Source organism: Mustelus asterias, chromosome 23, assembly GCF_964213995.1.
Source record: "Mustelus asterias chromosome 23, sMusAst1.hap1.1, whole genome shotgun sequence".
NCBI lineage: Eukaryota > Metazoa > Chordata > Chondrichthyes > Carcharhiniformes > Triakidae > Mustelus > Mustelus asterias.
Window position 1 is genome coordinate 37,192,693 of NC_135823.1, and position 12,959 is coordinate 37,205,651.

Here is a 12,959-nt window from a genome sequence, read left to right on the forward strand (position 1 = left end):
CTGCAATCGCGGGGAAGAAAAATATGAATATTTGCTGAATCTTGAAAATCTTAGGCTAAAGGGGATCCTTCTGGAATGGTAAGAAATTGTCAGGTTGTAAGTGCAGTTTCTCTCAACTCTTCAGCCTGAAGGTGCAAGTGTTCTTGGACCTGCCCATTGTATTGGTGGGATTGGCCTCATGTCCCAGTGGTTATTAATAGTAAATGGATAAAATACAAAGGCCTATCATCCTGCAGTACCTGCAGAAATGTTTCAGTTGCCTGTTAGACTAGTTTATTTTTCTGTGACAGTAATTCCAAGCAACATTGCATTCCTCAGTATGTGTTTATATGTTCATGAAGACTAGATTTGGTTGAATATATCCATGTGTTAAGTGTAATTTTTAATTTTTAACGTTCTAATTAATTGGATGATTCAGAAGCATTTGTTAAATCAAGGTACTTTGAGAAACATGATTTTGAAAACAGGTTGAATGCTGAAGACTATCGACCTGTTACATAGAGGCATAACCTATCAGCCACTAATTGAAAGGTTAAAATAAGGGTGACCCCATAAGTACATAGAGCTGTTCCCATTTTCAAGTTATATCAGATCAAGTCTTCCATTCCAGCAACAAACAGATAATGGATCTTGGTAGATTGTGTGTCCTGAATCCTGTGTTTTTGTTTCAAAGGGATAGAGTGCAAGAAAAGGAAGAACAGTTGATGGAAGAAAGGAAAAAGAGAAAAGACGACAAGAAGAAAAAGGAAGCCGCTTTGAAGAAGGTACTGTATTTATTGTTACTTTTGGAGGAGCAACATAATGATCAAATGAAATTCACCCTTTCTCGAGAAGACATTCAAGGATATTCATACAAGTGCATAATTATGGGTTAGTGAAGGATGCAGCTGCCTGCATTAGAGTAACTTTTTTTGGAAAACTTTGAAGTTTTATGCATGGAGTATTCGGTACCTCTGAAAAGCTATTTTGTTGGCTTGGAGAAAAATGTCATGCTTTCTCAAATACCCGCACACTGTCTCTCACACGCACATTTGTAGGTTATAGATGTAGAATAGAGTAGCAATTATAGAATTATGGGTGACTTTAATCATCTTGTTGATTAGGTTAATCAAATTGGAAAGGGTAGCTATGACAAAACATTTGTAGAATGCATTAGGGTTAGTTTCCTCGAGCAATATGTCATGGAGCCAACCAGGGAACAGACTATCTTGGATCTGGTAATGGGCAATGAGGAACGTTTAATACATGACCTCAGAGTGCAAGATCCCCTAGGAAATAGTGATTATAACATGATAGAATTTAATATTCAGTTTGAGAGTGAGAAATTTGGGTCCGAAACAACTGTGTTTAACTTAAAGGGTATTATGGTGAAATGAGGATAGAGTTAGCTAAAGTGGGCAAGCGGATAGATTAGCAGGGAAGACGGTAAGCAAGCAGTTGCAGACATTTAAGGAGATAATTGATGACTCTCCGAATCTTTCCTCCTTACTGAGATATATTTTTGTTAAGAGAGGGATAAACCAACAATATATAATCAAGAAAGTAGAGTAAGTTGAAAGAAAAAGCATGTAAGGAGGCAAAAGTCAGTGATCGCCCCGAAGACTGGGATAAATTCAGAATCCAGCAAAGGTGGACTAAAATGATGACTAAGAGAGAAAATAAACAGCGGGGGCAACCAGTGAGAAATATAAAAACTGACTATGAGCTTCTTTAAATATATAAAAAAGAAAAGAAAGATCAACACAAAATGCTGGAAAATCTCAGCAGGCCTGACAGCATCTGTGGAGAGGGAATAGAGCAGCTCTGATGAAAAGTCATCTAGGCTCGAAACGTTGGCTCTATTCTCTCTCTCCACAGATGCTGTCAGACCTGCTGAGATTTTCCATCATTTTCTGTTTTTGTTTCAGACTCCAGCATCTGCAGTATTTGGCTTTTATAAGAGAGAAGTCAACGTGAACATAGGCCTCTTAGAAAATGAATCTGAGGAGAAAGTTATGAGGACCAAGGAAATTGCAAAGGAGTTAAACAGATATTTTGCATGTCTTTTTGGTGGAAGGTACTTCAAACATTCCATTAATACTAAAGAATACAGGGGAGGAATTAAGTACCATTACCAGAGAAGTAGTAGTAGTCAAATTTAATTGAGTTAAAGGCACATAAGTCCCCTGGCTCTGATGTCTTGCATTTTAGGATCCTAAAAGAAGTAGCCAAGAATTAGTGGATGCAATGGTTGTAATTTCCCTAAAATTCTTGGATTCTGGAGAATTGGGAAACTGCCAAAGAGAGAGAAGCAAAAAATGGGCAACTATAGGCCGATTAGCCTGACATCTATTGTTGGAAAAATGTTGGAATCAATTAAGGAAATAATAACAGTACATCTGGAAAATCATAATCTAATCAAGCAGACTCAGCATGGTTTCATAAAAGGGAAATCATGTCTGACTAATTTATTGGAGTTTTTCGAGGAGGTCTCAACCAGAGTGGATAGAGGAAAATCGGTAGAAGTGTGGCGTTTGACAAGGTGCCTCACAAAAGGTTACATTATAAGATTAGAGCCCATGATGTTGGAGGTAGCATGTTGGTATCAATAGAGAATTGACTAATACGCAGCAAGTGAGGATACGGTGTTCTTTTTCAGGTTGACATGTAACCAGTGGGGTTCCACAGGGATCAGTGCTGGGACTGTAACTGTTTATGGTATATACTAATGACTTGAAGGAAGGTAGCAAATGTACTGTAGCCAAATTTGCCAATGACACATAGGTGGAAAGGCAAATTGTGAGAGGGATGCAAACAGTTTACAAAGAGATATTGAAAGGTTAAATAAGTTGGCAAATGGAGTATAATGTGGGAAATGTGACGTTCATTTTGGAAGGGAGAACACAAGAATAGCATATTATTTAAATGGAGAAAAACTGCAGAAAGCTGTAAAGGGACTTGGACGTACTTGTGCAAGAAACACAAAGCTAGCACACAGGTGCAACAGGTAATCAGGAATGTTGGCCATTATTTCAAGGGGGTTGGAGTATAACAGTAAGGAAATCTTGCTGCAGCTGTACAAGGTACTGTTGAGACCACATTTGCAGTACTGAGAGCAGTTTTGGTCCCCTTATTTAAGGAAAGACAGTTCGTTGGAGGCAGTTCAAAGAAAGTTCACTTGGATGATCCCCGGTGTGGAAGGATTGTCCTATGAGGAAAGATTAACCAGGTTGGGACACTACCCATTGGAATTTAGAAGAATGAGAGGTGATTTCATTGAAACATAAAGGATTCTTAAGCGGCTTGATGGGGTAAATGCTGAGAGGATGTTTCCCCTCATGGGAGAGTCTAGGACCAGAGGGCACAGTCTCAGAATAAAGGGGTACCAATTTAAGACTGAGATGAGGTGGAAATTCTTCTCTGAAGGTTGTCTTTGAAACTCCTTGCCACAGAGAGCTGTGGAAGTAAAGTCCTTGTTTATATTTGAGGCTAAGATAGATTCTTGATCAGTGAGGGAATCAAGGATTACAGGGAAAGGGCAGGAAAGTGGATGTGAGGAATTTCAGATCAGCCATGATCCTATTGAATGGTGGAGCAGGCTCGAGGGCTGAACAGTCTACTCTTGTCCCTATTTCTTGTGGTCTTATGTGGTACTTGCATCCGGACAAGTTAGGGCCCCACTACATCTAATTATGAAGATCTGAATATCTGTATGACGCTCAATGTACTTTATCTTTTGAAGCAAACAGGGCTTTTTGCCCATGTACCAGGAAGAATTTTAAAATTAGATTTTAAAGGATAGCCTTCCAAATAAGCTATTACTGGAGTAAGGTGTGCCACATGTTATATAGCTCATTAGCAAAGCATCTGGTGCCATGCCACATAACTGCAAGCGCAACTAATCCACTTCCATTTGAGGTGTTTTTATTACATTTTAACTTCCCTTGTTTGATATATTAATGGCAAGCTGCTATCTTGATGCAGAGACTCTTGCTTATAGATTTATTCGAGGAAACAGTACTTGGACAACAGCATCCAATAATGTAAAGGCTGGTATAGATCCTAATCTGCGGCCAATTTGCAATCCAACTTTACATTACATTGATCCGGTTATTATATCATCAGATCCATGTATCACATTCTAGCTGTTCCATGACGTTTATCCTTGGTTTACATTAGCTACCAACAAAGAAAAAAAGATTTGCAGTGATATGGCGATAATCATGCACCACTAGTTTTCGGAGCGCTGCCCCATCATCAGGTGAGTGGGGAGTTGTGGAGAAAAACTGCAGAAAGCTGTAAAGGGACTTGGACGTACTTGTGCAAGAAACACAAAGCTAGCACACAGGTGCAACAGGTAATCAGGAATGTTGGCCATTATTTCAAGGGGGTTGGAGTATAACAGTAAGGAAATCTTGCTGCAGCTGTACAAGGTACTGTTGAGACCACATTTGCAGTACTGAGAGCAGTTTTGGTCCCCTTATTTAAGGAAAGACAGTTCGTTGGAGGCAGTTCAAAGAAGGTTCACTTGGATGATCCCCGGTGTGGAAGGATTGTCCTATGAGGAAAGATTAACCAGGTTGGGACACTACCCATTGGAATTTAGAAGAATGAGAGGTGATTTCATTGAAACATAAAGGATTCTTGGATGATCCTTTACAAACAGGGCATATAAAGACACAAACTCAATTTACAAAATAATGGTTGGAATGCGAGTCTTTACAGGTAATCAAGTCTTAAAGGTACAGACAATGTGAGTGGAGAGAGGGTTAAGCACAGGTTAAAGAGATGTATATTGTCTCCAGCCAGGACAGTTAGTGAGATTTTGCAAGCCCAGGCAAGTCGTGGGGGTTACAAATAGTGTGACATGAACCCAAGATCCCGGTTGAGGCCATCCTCATGTGTGTGGAACTTGGCTATCAGTCTCTGCTCAGCGACTCTGCGCTGTCGTGTGTCGTGAAGGCCGCCTTGGAGAATGCTTACCCGAAGATCAGAGGCTGAATGCCCCGAGTCCGCTGAAGTGTTCCCCAACAGGAAGAGAACACTCTCTTGCCTGGTAATTGTCGAGCGGTGTTCATTCATCCGTTGTCGTAGCATCTGCATGGTCTCCCCAATGTACCATGCCTCGGGACATCCTTTCCTGCAACGTATCAGGTAGACAACCCTGGCCGGGTTGCAAGAGTATGTACCGTGTACCTGGTGGATGGTGTTCCCACGTGAGATGATGGCATCCGTGTCGATGATCCGGCACGTCTTGCAGAGGTTGCTGTGGCAGGGTTGTGTGGTGTCGTGGTCACTGTTCTCCTGAAGGCTGGGTAGTTAGCTGCGGACAATGGCCTGTTTGAGGTTGTGCGGTTGTTTGAAGGCAAGAAGTGGGGGTGTGGGGATGGCCTTGGCGAGATGTTCGAATTCTTCAATGACATGTTGAAGGCTCCGGAGAAGATGTCGTAGCTTCTCTGCTCCGGGGAAATACTGGACGACAAAGGATACTCTGTCCGCCGTGTCCTGTGTTTGTCTTCTGAGGAGGTCGGTGCGGTTTTTCGCTGTGGCACGTCGGAACTGTCGATCGATGAGTCGAGCGCCATATCCTGTTCTTATGAGGCAGAATAGAATCTGGCGCGCGACTCATCGATCGACAGTTCCGACGCACCACAGCGAAAAACCGCACCGACCTTCTCAGAAGACAAACATGGGACACGGCGGACAGAGTACCCTTCGTCGTCCAGTACTTCCCCGGAGCGGAGAAGCTACGACATCTTCTCCGGAGCCTTCAACATGTCGTTGATGAAGACGAACATCTCGCCAAGGCTATCCCCACACCCCCACTTCTTGCCTTTAAACAACCGCACAACCTCAAACCGACCATTGTCCGCAGCAAACTACCTAGCCTTCAGGAGAACAGTGACCACGACATCATCACAACCCTGCCACAGCAGCCTCTAAGACGCGCCGGATCATCGACACGGATGCCATCATCTCCTGTGAGAACACCATCCACCAGGTACATGGTACATACACTTGCAACTCGGCCAACGTTGTCCACCTGATACGCTGCAGGAAAGGATGTCCCAAGGCATGGTGCATTGGGGAGACATGCAGACACTATGACAATGGATGAATGAACACCGCTTGACAATCGCCAGGCAAGAGTGTTCTCTTCCTGTTGGGGAACACTTGAGCGGTCACGGGCATTCGGCCTCTGATCTTTGGGCCAGCGTTCTCCAAGGTGACCTTCACGACAATGCAGAGTCGCTGAGCAGAGACTGTTAGCCAAGTTCCACACACAGAAGGACGGCCTCAACCGGCATCTTGGGTTCATGTCACACTATCTGTAACCCCCACGACTTGCCTGGGCTTGCAAAATCTCACTAACTGTCCTGTCTGGAGACAGTACACATCTCTTTAACCTGTGCTTAACCCCCTCTCGCATTGTCTGTACCTTTAAGACTTGATTACCTGTAAAGACTCGCATTCCAACCATTATTTTGTAAATTGAGTTTGTGTCTTTATATGCCCTGTTTGTGAACATAACTCCCGCTCACCTGTTGAAGGGGCAGCACTCCGAAAGCTAGTGGCTTGTGCTACCAAATAAACCTGTTGGACTTGAACTTGGTGTTGTGAGACTTCTTACTGTGCTTACCCCAATCCAACGTCGGCATCTCCACACCATGATAATCATGAACTCAGGATGTCCCAAAGTGCTTTACGGTGTTGAAGTACTTTTGGAGTGGTAACCACTGTTGTAGCTGAGATTCAAGATTGCTATCAGTGGGTGCAACCTCCATGGTCATTGCTTGTCTTAAGTTTATAGTGGACATCAAGGCATATAGCAAAAGCTGTTTTACATCTATGGGGAAGGATACAAGCATTCCTTGTAGTTGATGCATTATCTATCAGCAGGTCAGAAAAGTGAAAAATTATCTTTGACTTCAACTTATACTAGCTACGTTGGACCTTGAAGGTTTGAGTTGATTTTGGACAAGTTCCAGACCTTGCCTGCCCAGAAACTGTTAAATACAAAATGGAGTATCTGTACAAGATGGGACCTAAGAAGAGCCTGACAAAATTCTCATAACAGTTCCTCTCCAAAGAGTGATCTCTAAATTAATCAATTATTACTTTGCATAACAGTACCTTGCAAAACGGGCAGCCAGTGAGGAAACAATGGTAACACCACCGGTTGTCCACCTTTTACACAGTATCTGTCTTAATTTAGTGAATTCGTAGACTCATTTGCATGCATCTACTGAAGAGATGTCTGCCCAGGTGTAATACAAGCTATTTTTCTATAATAAATATCTCTACTTTTGCCTAAAATGTGCAACTGTGAAATTGTATTTCTGTAATTGTTCTGCTGCATCACTTGGCTGTGGTGCATAAGTTTTTGTGAAATGTTCTTTTCAGTGATTTTAGATGTATGATTTATTCTCAAACTGACGGACTTTCTTTTGTTACAGGCAATTGAACAAAAAAACAAAGGTAAGACGATGTCTGTTACTTCGTTTATTGTATGTTTTCTGGTTAGGTTTTTACTGTATCTCCATGGTAGTGTTGCCATGTAACTTTATTTCCTGACTAAATAGGGATAAAAGTATCTGCATCATTGGGTAATACTTTCACTTTGTAGTATTATGGTTTACAGCAAGTTGTAAAGTGTTCCAGTGTTTGCTGTTAGGAGAAAGGAATAGAGAGATGACAAAGTAATTTGGAGGATACCAGAAAAGGGGATTGGGAGCCATGTTCTACCTTCAAAGCTGTGTGCCTGTTCCTATTCAGTGTTAAGTGATCAATCTGTCCAATCTTATGGGAAGTTCAGCTAGGCTTTAATAAAAACACTGAAGACACGACTGCTCATAATCTGTACATGGAACCTACAAGTTCCAAGTGAAAAAACCTCAAGTGAAGTTGTACCACTGTACAACATGCTCAGCTCCAAGCAGTGATTGGTTTATTTTTTTCACTGATTAACATGCCGATGAACAATTTTTGGTTCAAGTTCTTTTCTATAAATACAAATAACTTTATTCAAAGTGCCTCCTCCCCATCTCCCATATTGTGTATTCAGAGGAAACAAATTATGCCATAACATTTTCTTAATGTCAATCCATTTCCTTTGGCAAAGATCCATTATATTAGTTGTGCGTGCCTTCAGGCTGCTGTAGCTGTAACTATGACATGGAGAAACCATTGCATTTGCAATTATATCATTGATTACAGTGGAGGTCTTGCCTTTGAGTGCCTGGAGTCACCCATCCTGGGGAAACATGCGATGGTCAGTCTTCATCCGTTAATAGAGACAATAAATGTCAGTGGGCTGCTGCACCAAAACAATTGCAGCAATGTCTGATTCTACCTTTAGATTATTAGTAGGAGTCATTACTCCTCTCCCTATTACGGCTAGCAACAGTGAAGCCTTGTGTTGCACTGCACCTCAAGGTGATTCAGATAACTTGAGGATTAAACTTAAGACTGGATCATTGTGGCTCATTATCATGTGGAGTGAGCTTTGGAAAATTGGTGTACTGATGGTGGTGAACACTGAATTTTACTCAAGTTGCCTGACTCCCATTGAAGTTCAGCCCTCTGTTGAATTCTTGCATTGAAATGTGACCAATTCCATATGGTAAGTCTCAACACCAGTTTCAAGTCCCAACAGGTTTATTTGGAATTACGAGCTTTTGGAGCGCTGCTCCTTCATCAGGTGAGTGGAGGTAGGTTCACAAACATGGCATATATAGACAAAGACACAATTGCAAGATCATTACAAATTGGAATGTGAAGAATAGTTGGAATGCGAGTCTTTACAGGTAATCAAGTCTTTACAGGGACGGGTGTGAGTGAAGAGAGAGATAATCACAGGTTAAAGAGGTGTGAATTGTCTCAAACCAGGACAGTTAGTAGGATTTTGCAAACCCAGGCAGTATGGTGGGGGTTACATGTAATGTGACATGAACCCAAGATCCCGGTTGAGGCCGTCCTCATGCATGCGAAACTTTGCTATCAATTTCTGCTTGGCGATTCTGCATTGTTGTGTGTCTTGAAGGCCGGCCTGGAGCACGCTTACGTGAAGATTGGAGGCTGAATGCTGAAGTGTTCCCCGACTGGAAGGGAACACTTCTGCCGGAAAATTAGTGCATTGGAAGAGTGCAGAGATTTTGAAGACTTGTAAGGTGGCTTGTATTTATTTAGTGGTGTCACAAATAGGCTTACATCAACACTGCAATGAAGTTACTGTGAAAATCCCCTAGTCGCCACACTCCGGTGCCTGTTTGGGAAAAATGAGGGAGAATTTAGCATGGCCAGCACCTAATCACGTCTTTTGGACTGTGGGAGGAAATGAGAGCCCCTGGAGGAAATCCATGCAGACTGTGACCCAAGCTGGGGATCAAACCCGAGTCTGGCACTGTGAGGCAGCAGTGCTAGCCACTGTGCTGCCCAGGCTGTAGGGCTGGAGGAGGCTGCAGCAATCAGGAGGGGTAAGTCCATGTGGGGATTTAAGTGCGAGGACGAGGATTTTAAAATTGTTTTGTTGCTTAATTGAGGTAGAGAGAAGAGTAAACAAAAGGATGCTGGTTAGTTCATATTTTGAGCTTCATCTCTGGGTGCTCATTGACCCTCAGAGTGTGTTAATGTGTGAGAGAAGTGGACTGGAAGTGAGCCAGATGTGTGCACATTCTCATTCTCTCGCTTGTGCCCTCGCCCTCGTGCTCCCCCCATCCCCCCATCCTGCCGCCTCCCCCTTGCCGCCGCCGTCCCCACCCTGGCCGCCGCCGTCCCCCCCTCGCCGCCGCCGTGTCCCCCCTCCCCCCCTTGCCGCTGCCGCCGTCGTCCCCCCCCCCTCGCCGCCACCGTCCCCCCCTCGCCGCCACCGTCCCCCTGTCTCTTCTCCATATTCTCTCTCGCTGGTGTTTAGGGCTCCTGCAATCACAGGCTGTTGTTCTTCTATGTTAGTGACTAGTGAACCTATCAGCAGCAAACGCTGAGAAAATGGCCTGTAATTGGATCTGCATCTTGCAGAATCTTTAACTTCAATTTTAGATGTCAGGCAATCGGTGTGACAAATCTGAGGCAGTGGAGGGGTCACGGGAGGCAATACTGAGAGAGTGCTGAGTGTCATTTGCATACGTATGGAACCCAATATGTTTTCAGATGATATCACCGAGGGGTAGCTTGCACATGAGATCTAGAAGTGGGCCAATGATTAATCCTTGGAGGACAGCAGAGGTAGCAGTGCAGGAAGAGAAGCCATTGCAGGTGTTTGTCTGGTGATGATTAACTAAATAAGGATGGAACCAAAATTAGAGTGGTTCCACCAGCTAAATACTGGTAGTGATGCGTTGGAGGAGGATAGTGTGGTTTAACAGTGCCAAAGATCATAAACTAGTGAGAGACGGATTGGATAGTTTATCGTGGTCACCTCTCGTACTCTAATTCTTGCATTGAAATTCACTCGCCTGGACCTTACTTTCCCATTACAATATCTAACTATATGTTTCACCCTGAAATATTTTTATCTCTACTACCTACCCGACAGGTGTTCAAAACGTCACTTTTGTGAATCAAGAGATTCTCCTGACTAAGTGATTTTAAATGTGTTTTTTGATCATTTAAAGTTGTTCTGTAGTCCTATTTGCCTGGCTACTTAGAAATCAGATTTTCTGCAGGGATAAAGACATTGAATAAACTGCTCACCTAGAGCAGCTATAAATTTTTTTTTCCACAATCTCTAACCTGGAAGATGCAAGTGCTTTTTAAAAAACAACCTTTGAGACTGTGGCAGAGAGCACAGCGAGTGCTTGATTGATTACAGTGGGTGTTGATTAGAATGTGATCTTCAGTGAAGTTATTATCACATGGTGCTTGATATTGGCTTTCTGTTTTCATGACATTGTTTTATTATCTCACTTTCAATTCTAAAAGCGAGCTGCAGCCATGCTGGTGTACAGATTTGACTTGGTGAATGTGCCGTTTTGTTTGGAAGGTGCGCAAGTTTGTTCAATAATATGAAACACTCAGCTGTACTTTGTCTTCCACTTGTTAGCTGAGCAATTGACTTGAGTATTGGTAGAAAAATGTAATCACTGCATACATTTAAGCAGGAAGTTGTACCTGCTCAATGTTTGCTTCACTACTTCAGTATCAGATTTCATTGTGCATCATCAAATTTCAAAGCCCTTGATGGCTTTGCATAATGGCCTCTGCGTACCTTCCACTGAGGGGGTATTACAGATTTGTATCTAACTATGGGTTGATTTTTTAAAAATGGCTTTTCCTTGACCACCTGGATAAATTTACTCCTTTATCAAACCCCTCCACATATTTTGTGGTTTCTTAGCATTAAACTTGTTGATTAGCTTTGAGCCACAAACCCTGAGAGATATTGAGGCACAAAGACCTCTGAATTCCCAGGTTTGGTTGACTGACCTCAGCTATACCTGTATCAGATGCAGCAATTGACTCCAACCCATCTGTGCTCAGAAGGCGAAAATGTTCTTGCTTTTAATAGTTGTTCATTGACAACCTCCTTTGCAAACCCCCACCTCCACCAACCACAACCAAAACAAGTAGCTTGATATTGCATTGATTGCCCTAGCATTCAATTTTGTAGCCATGGATTTAGGATGATTTTCCATCAGCTATTCTCTGATAAAGGGCTATTTTCAAAATATTATTTTCCTCCATGTCTATGGTCAAAGCCTGTCCTCTTTTCCCCTACTTTTTAAAAACTAATTTGATACCGTGCAGAAGACTAGAGGATATCTTGGGACAAATGTTGTGCATTTTTGTCTCTTTTGCTGGGACTCTGGAAGAGATTATTATTTCTTATGAAATCTTTTGTACTCCCTGATGTTCAAGGAGATGCTACTGCTGTTTCTCCAGACCAGGTTAGGTGGAGAGAAGGCAGAGTATCGCTCACCATGGATAGACGGGGTGTGTGTTGGAGCATGTGCAGTACATAGAAAAAGAGACTTGTATTTGTATAACACTGCACAGCCACAGAATGTCTCAAAGCACCTTGCAGTCATTGACACACTTTTGAAGTGTAATCACTTGTGATAAAATGCCATGCCCAGGTACAGAAAATAATTAAAAAGGCAGTTGAAATGCTGACCATTATATTTGAAGATCTAGAGTATAAGGAGGTAACTGCTTACTACTTCCGCTGTACAAAGCCTAGGTTAGACCACACCTAGAACACAGCAGTTCTGGGCACAACATTTGAGGAGGGATGTGTTAACCTAGTGTAGGTTTAGCAGTGTGATACAATTTAACCCTTGGATTGCAGGCAAGGCGAAATTACACAAGCTCTGATTGTATTCCGTGGAATTTAGGAGGTTAAGCAGTAATTTGATTGAAATTTTCAAGATATTAAGGGGAACAGATAAGGTAGACAAACTATTTCACTGGTTCAGGAATTATGGATCAGAAAGTGTAGTCTAAAAATTGGAGCCAGCTCTTTCAGAAGTGAAATCCAGAAAAACTCTAAATGCAAAGGGTGTTTATTCTCTGCTCCAAATCACAATTGATGCTGGATGAAATGTAAATTTTAAATCTGAGGTTGATAGATTTTTATTATCTACAGGTACTAAGGGTTATAAAGCCAAGATTATATGGAGTTTAGTTGCAGTTCAGCCATAAACTCGTTTGAGTCCTCGTTTGAACCTGTGCCCCCTTGTAATTGACATTTCCACCCTTGGAAAAAGCCTCTGACTATCCACCCTGTCTATGCCTCTCATAGTTTTGTAGACCTCAATCAGGTCTCCCCTCAGCCTCTGTCTTTCCAGTGAAAACGATCCTAGTTTATTCAACCTCTCCTCATAGTCGACACCCTCGAGACCAGGCAACATACTGGTGAACCACCTTTGCACTCTCTCTCCAAAGCTTCCACGTCCTTCTGGTGACCAGAACTGCATGCAATACTCCAAATGCGGCCTAACCAAGGTTTTGGCTGCAACTCTTGTACTCAGTGTCCAGGCTGA

The 12,959-nt window shown here is 42.6% G+C and overlaps 1 protein-coding gene across 13 annotated transcripts in view; it reads left to right on the plus strand.

Annotated features, from left to right (window-relative positions):
• LOC144510648 (trinucleotide repeat-containing gene 6A protein-like) overlaps window positions 1–12,959 on the plus strand; it is a 162,233-nt gene that overhangs the window by 49,094 nt on the left and 100,180 nt on the right. For all 13 annotated transcript variants that reach the window (XM_078240306.1, XM_078240313.1, XM_078240311.1 and 10 more), the window contains 2 exons: window positions 674–764; window positions 7,437–7,458. In XM_078240306.1, coding sequence (XP_078096432.1) covers window positions 674–764; window positions 7,437–7,458 — 113 coding nt within the window. The remainder of the gene's footprint in view (window positions 1–673; window positions 765–7,436; window positions 7,459–12,959) is intronic.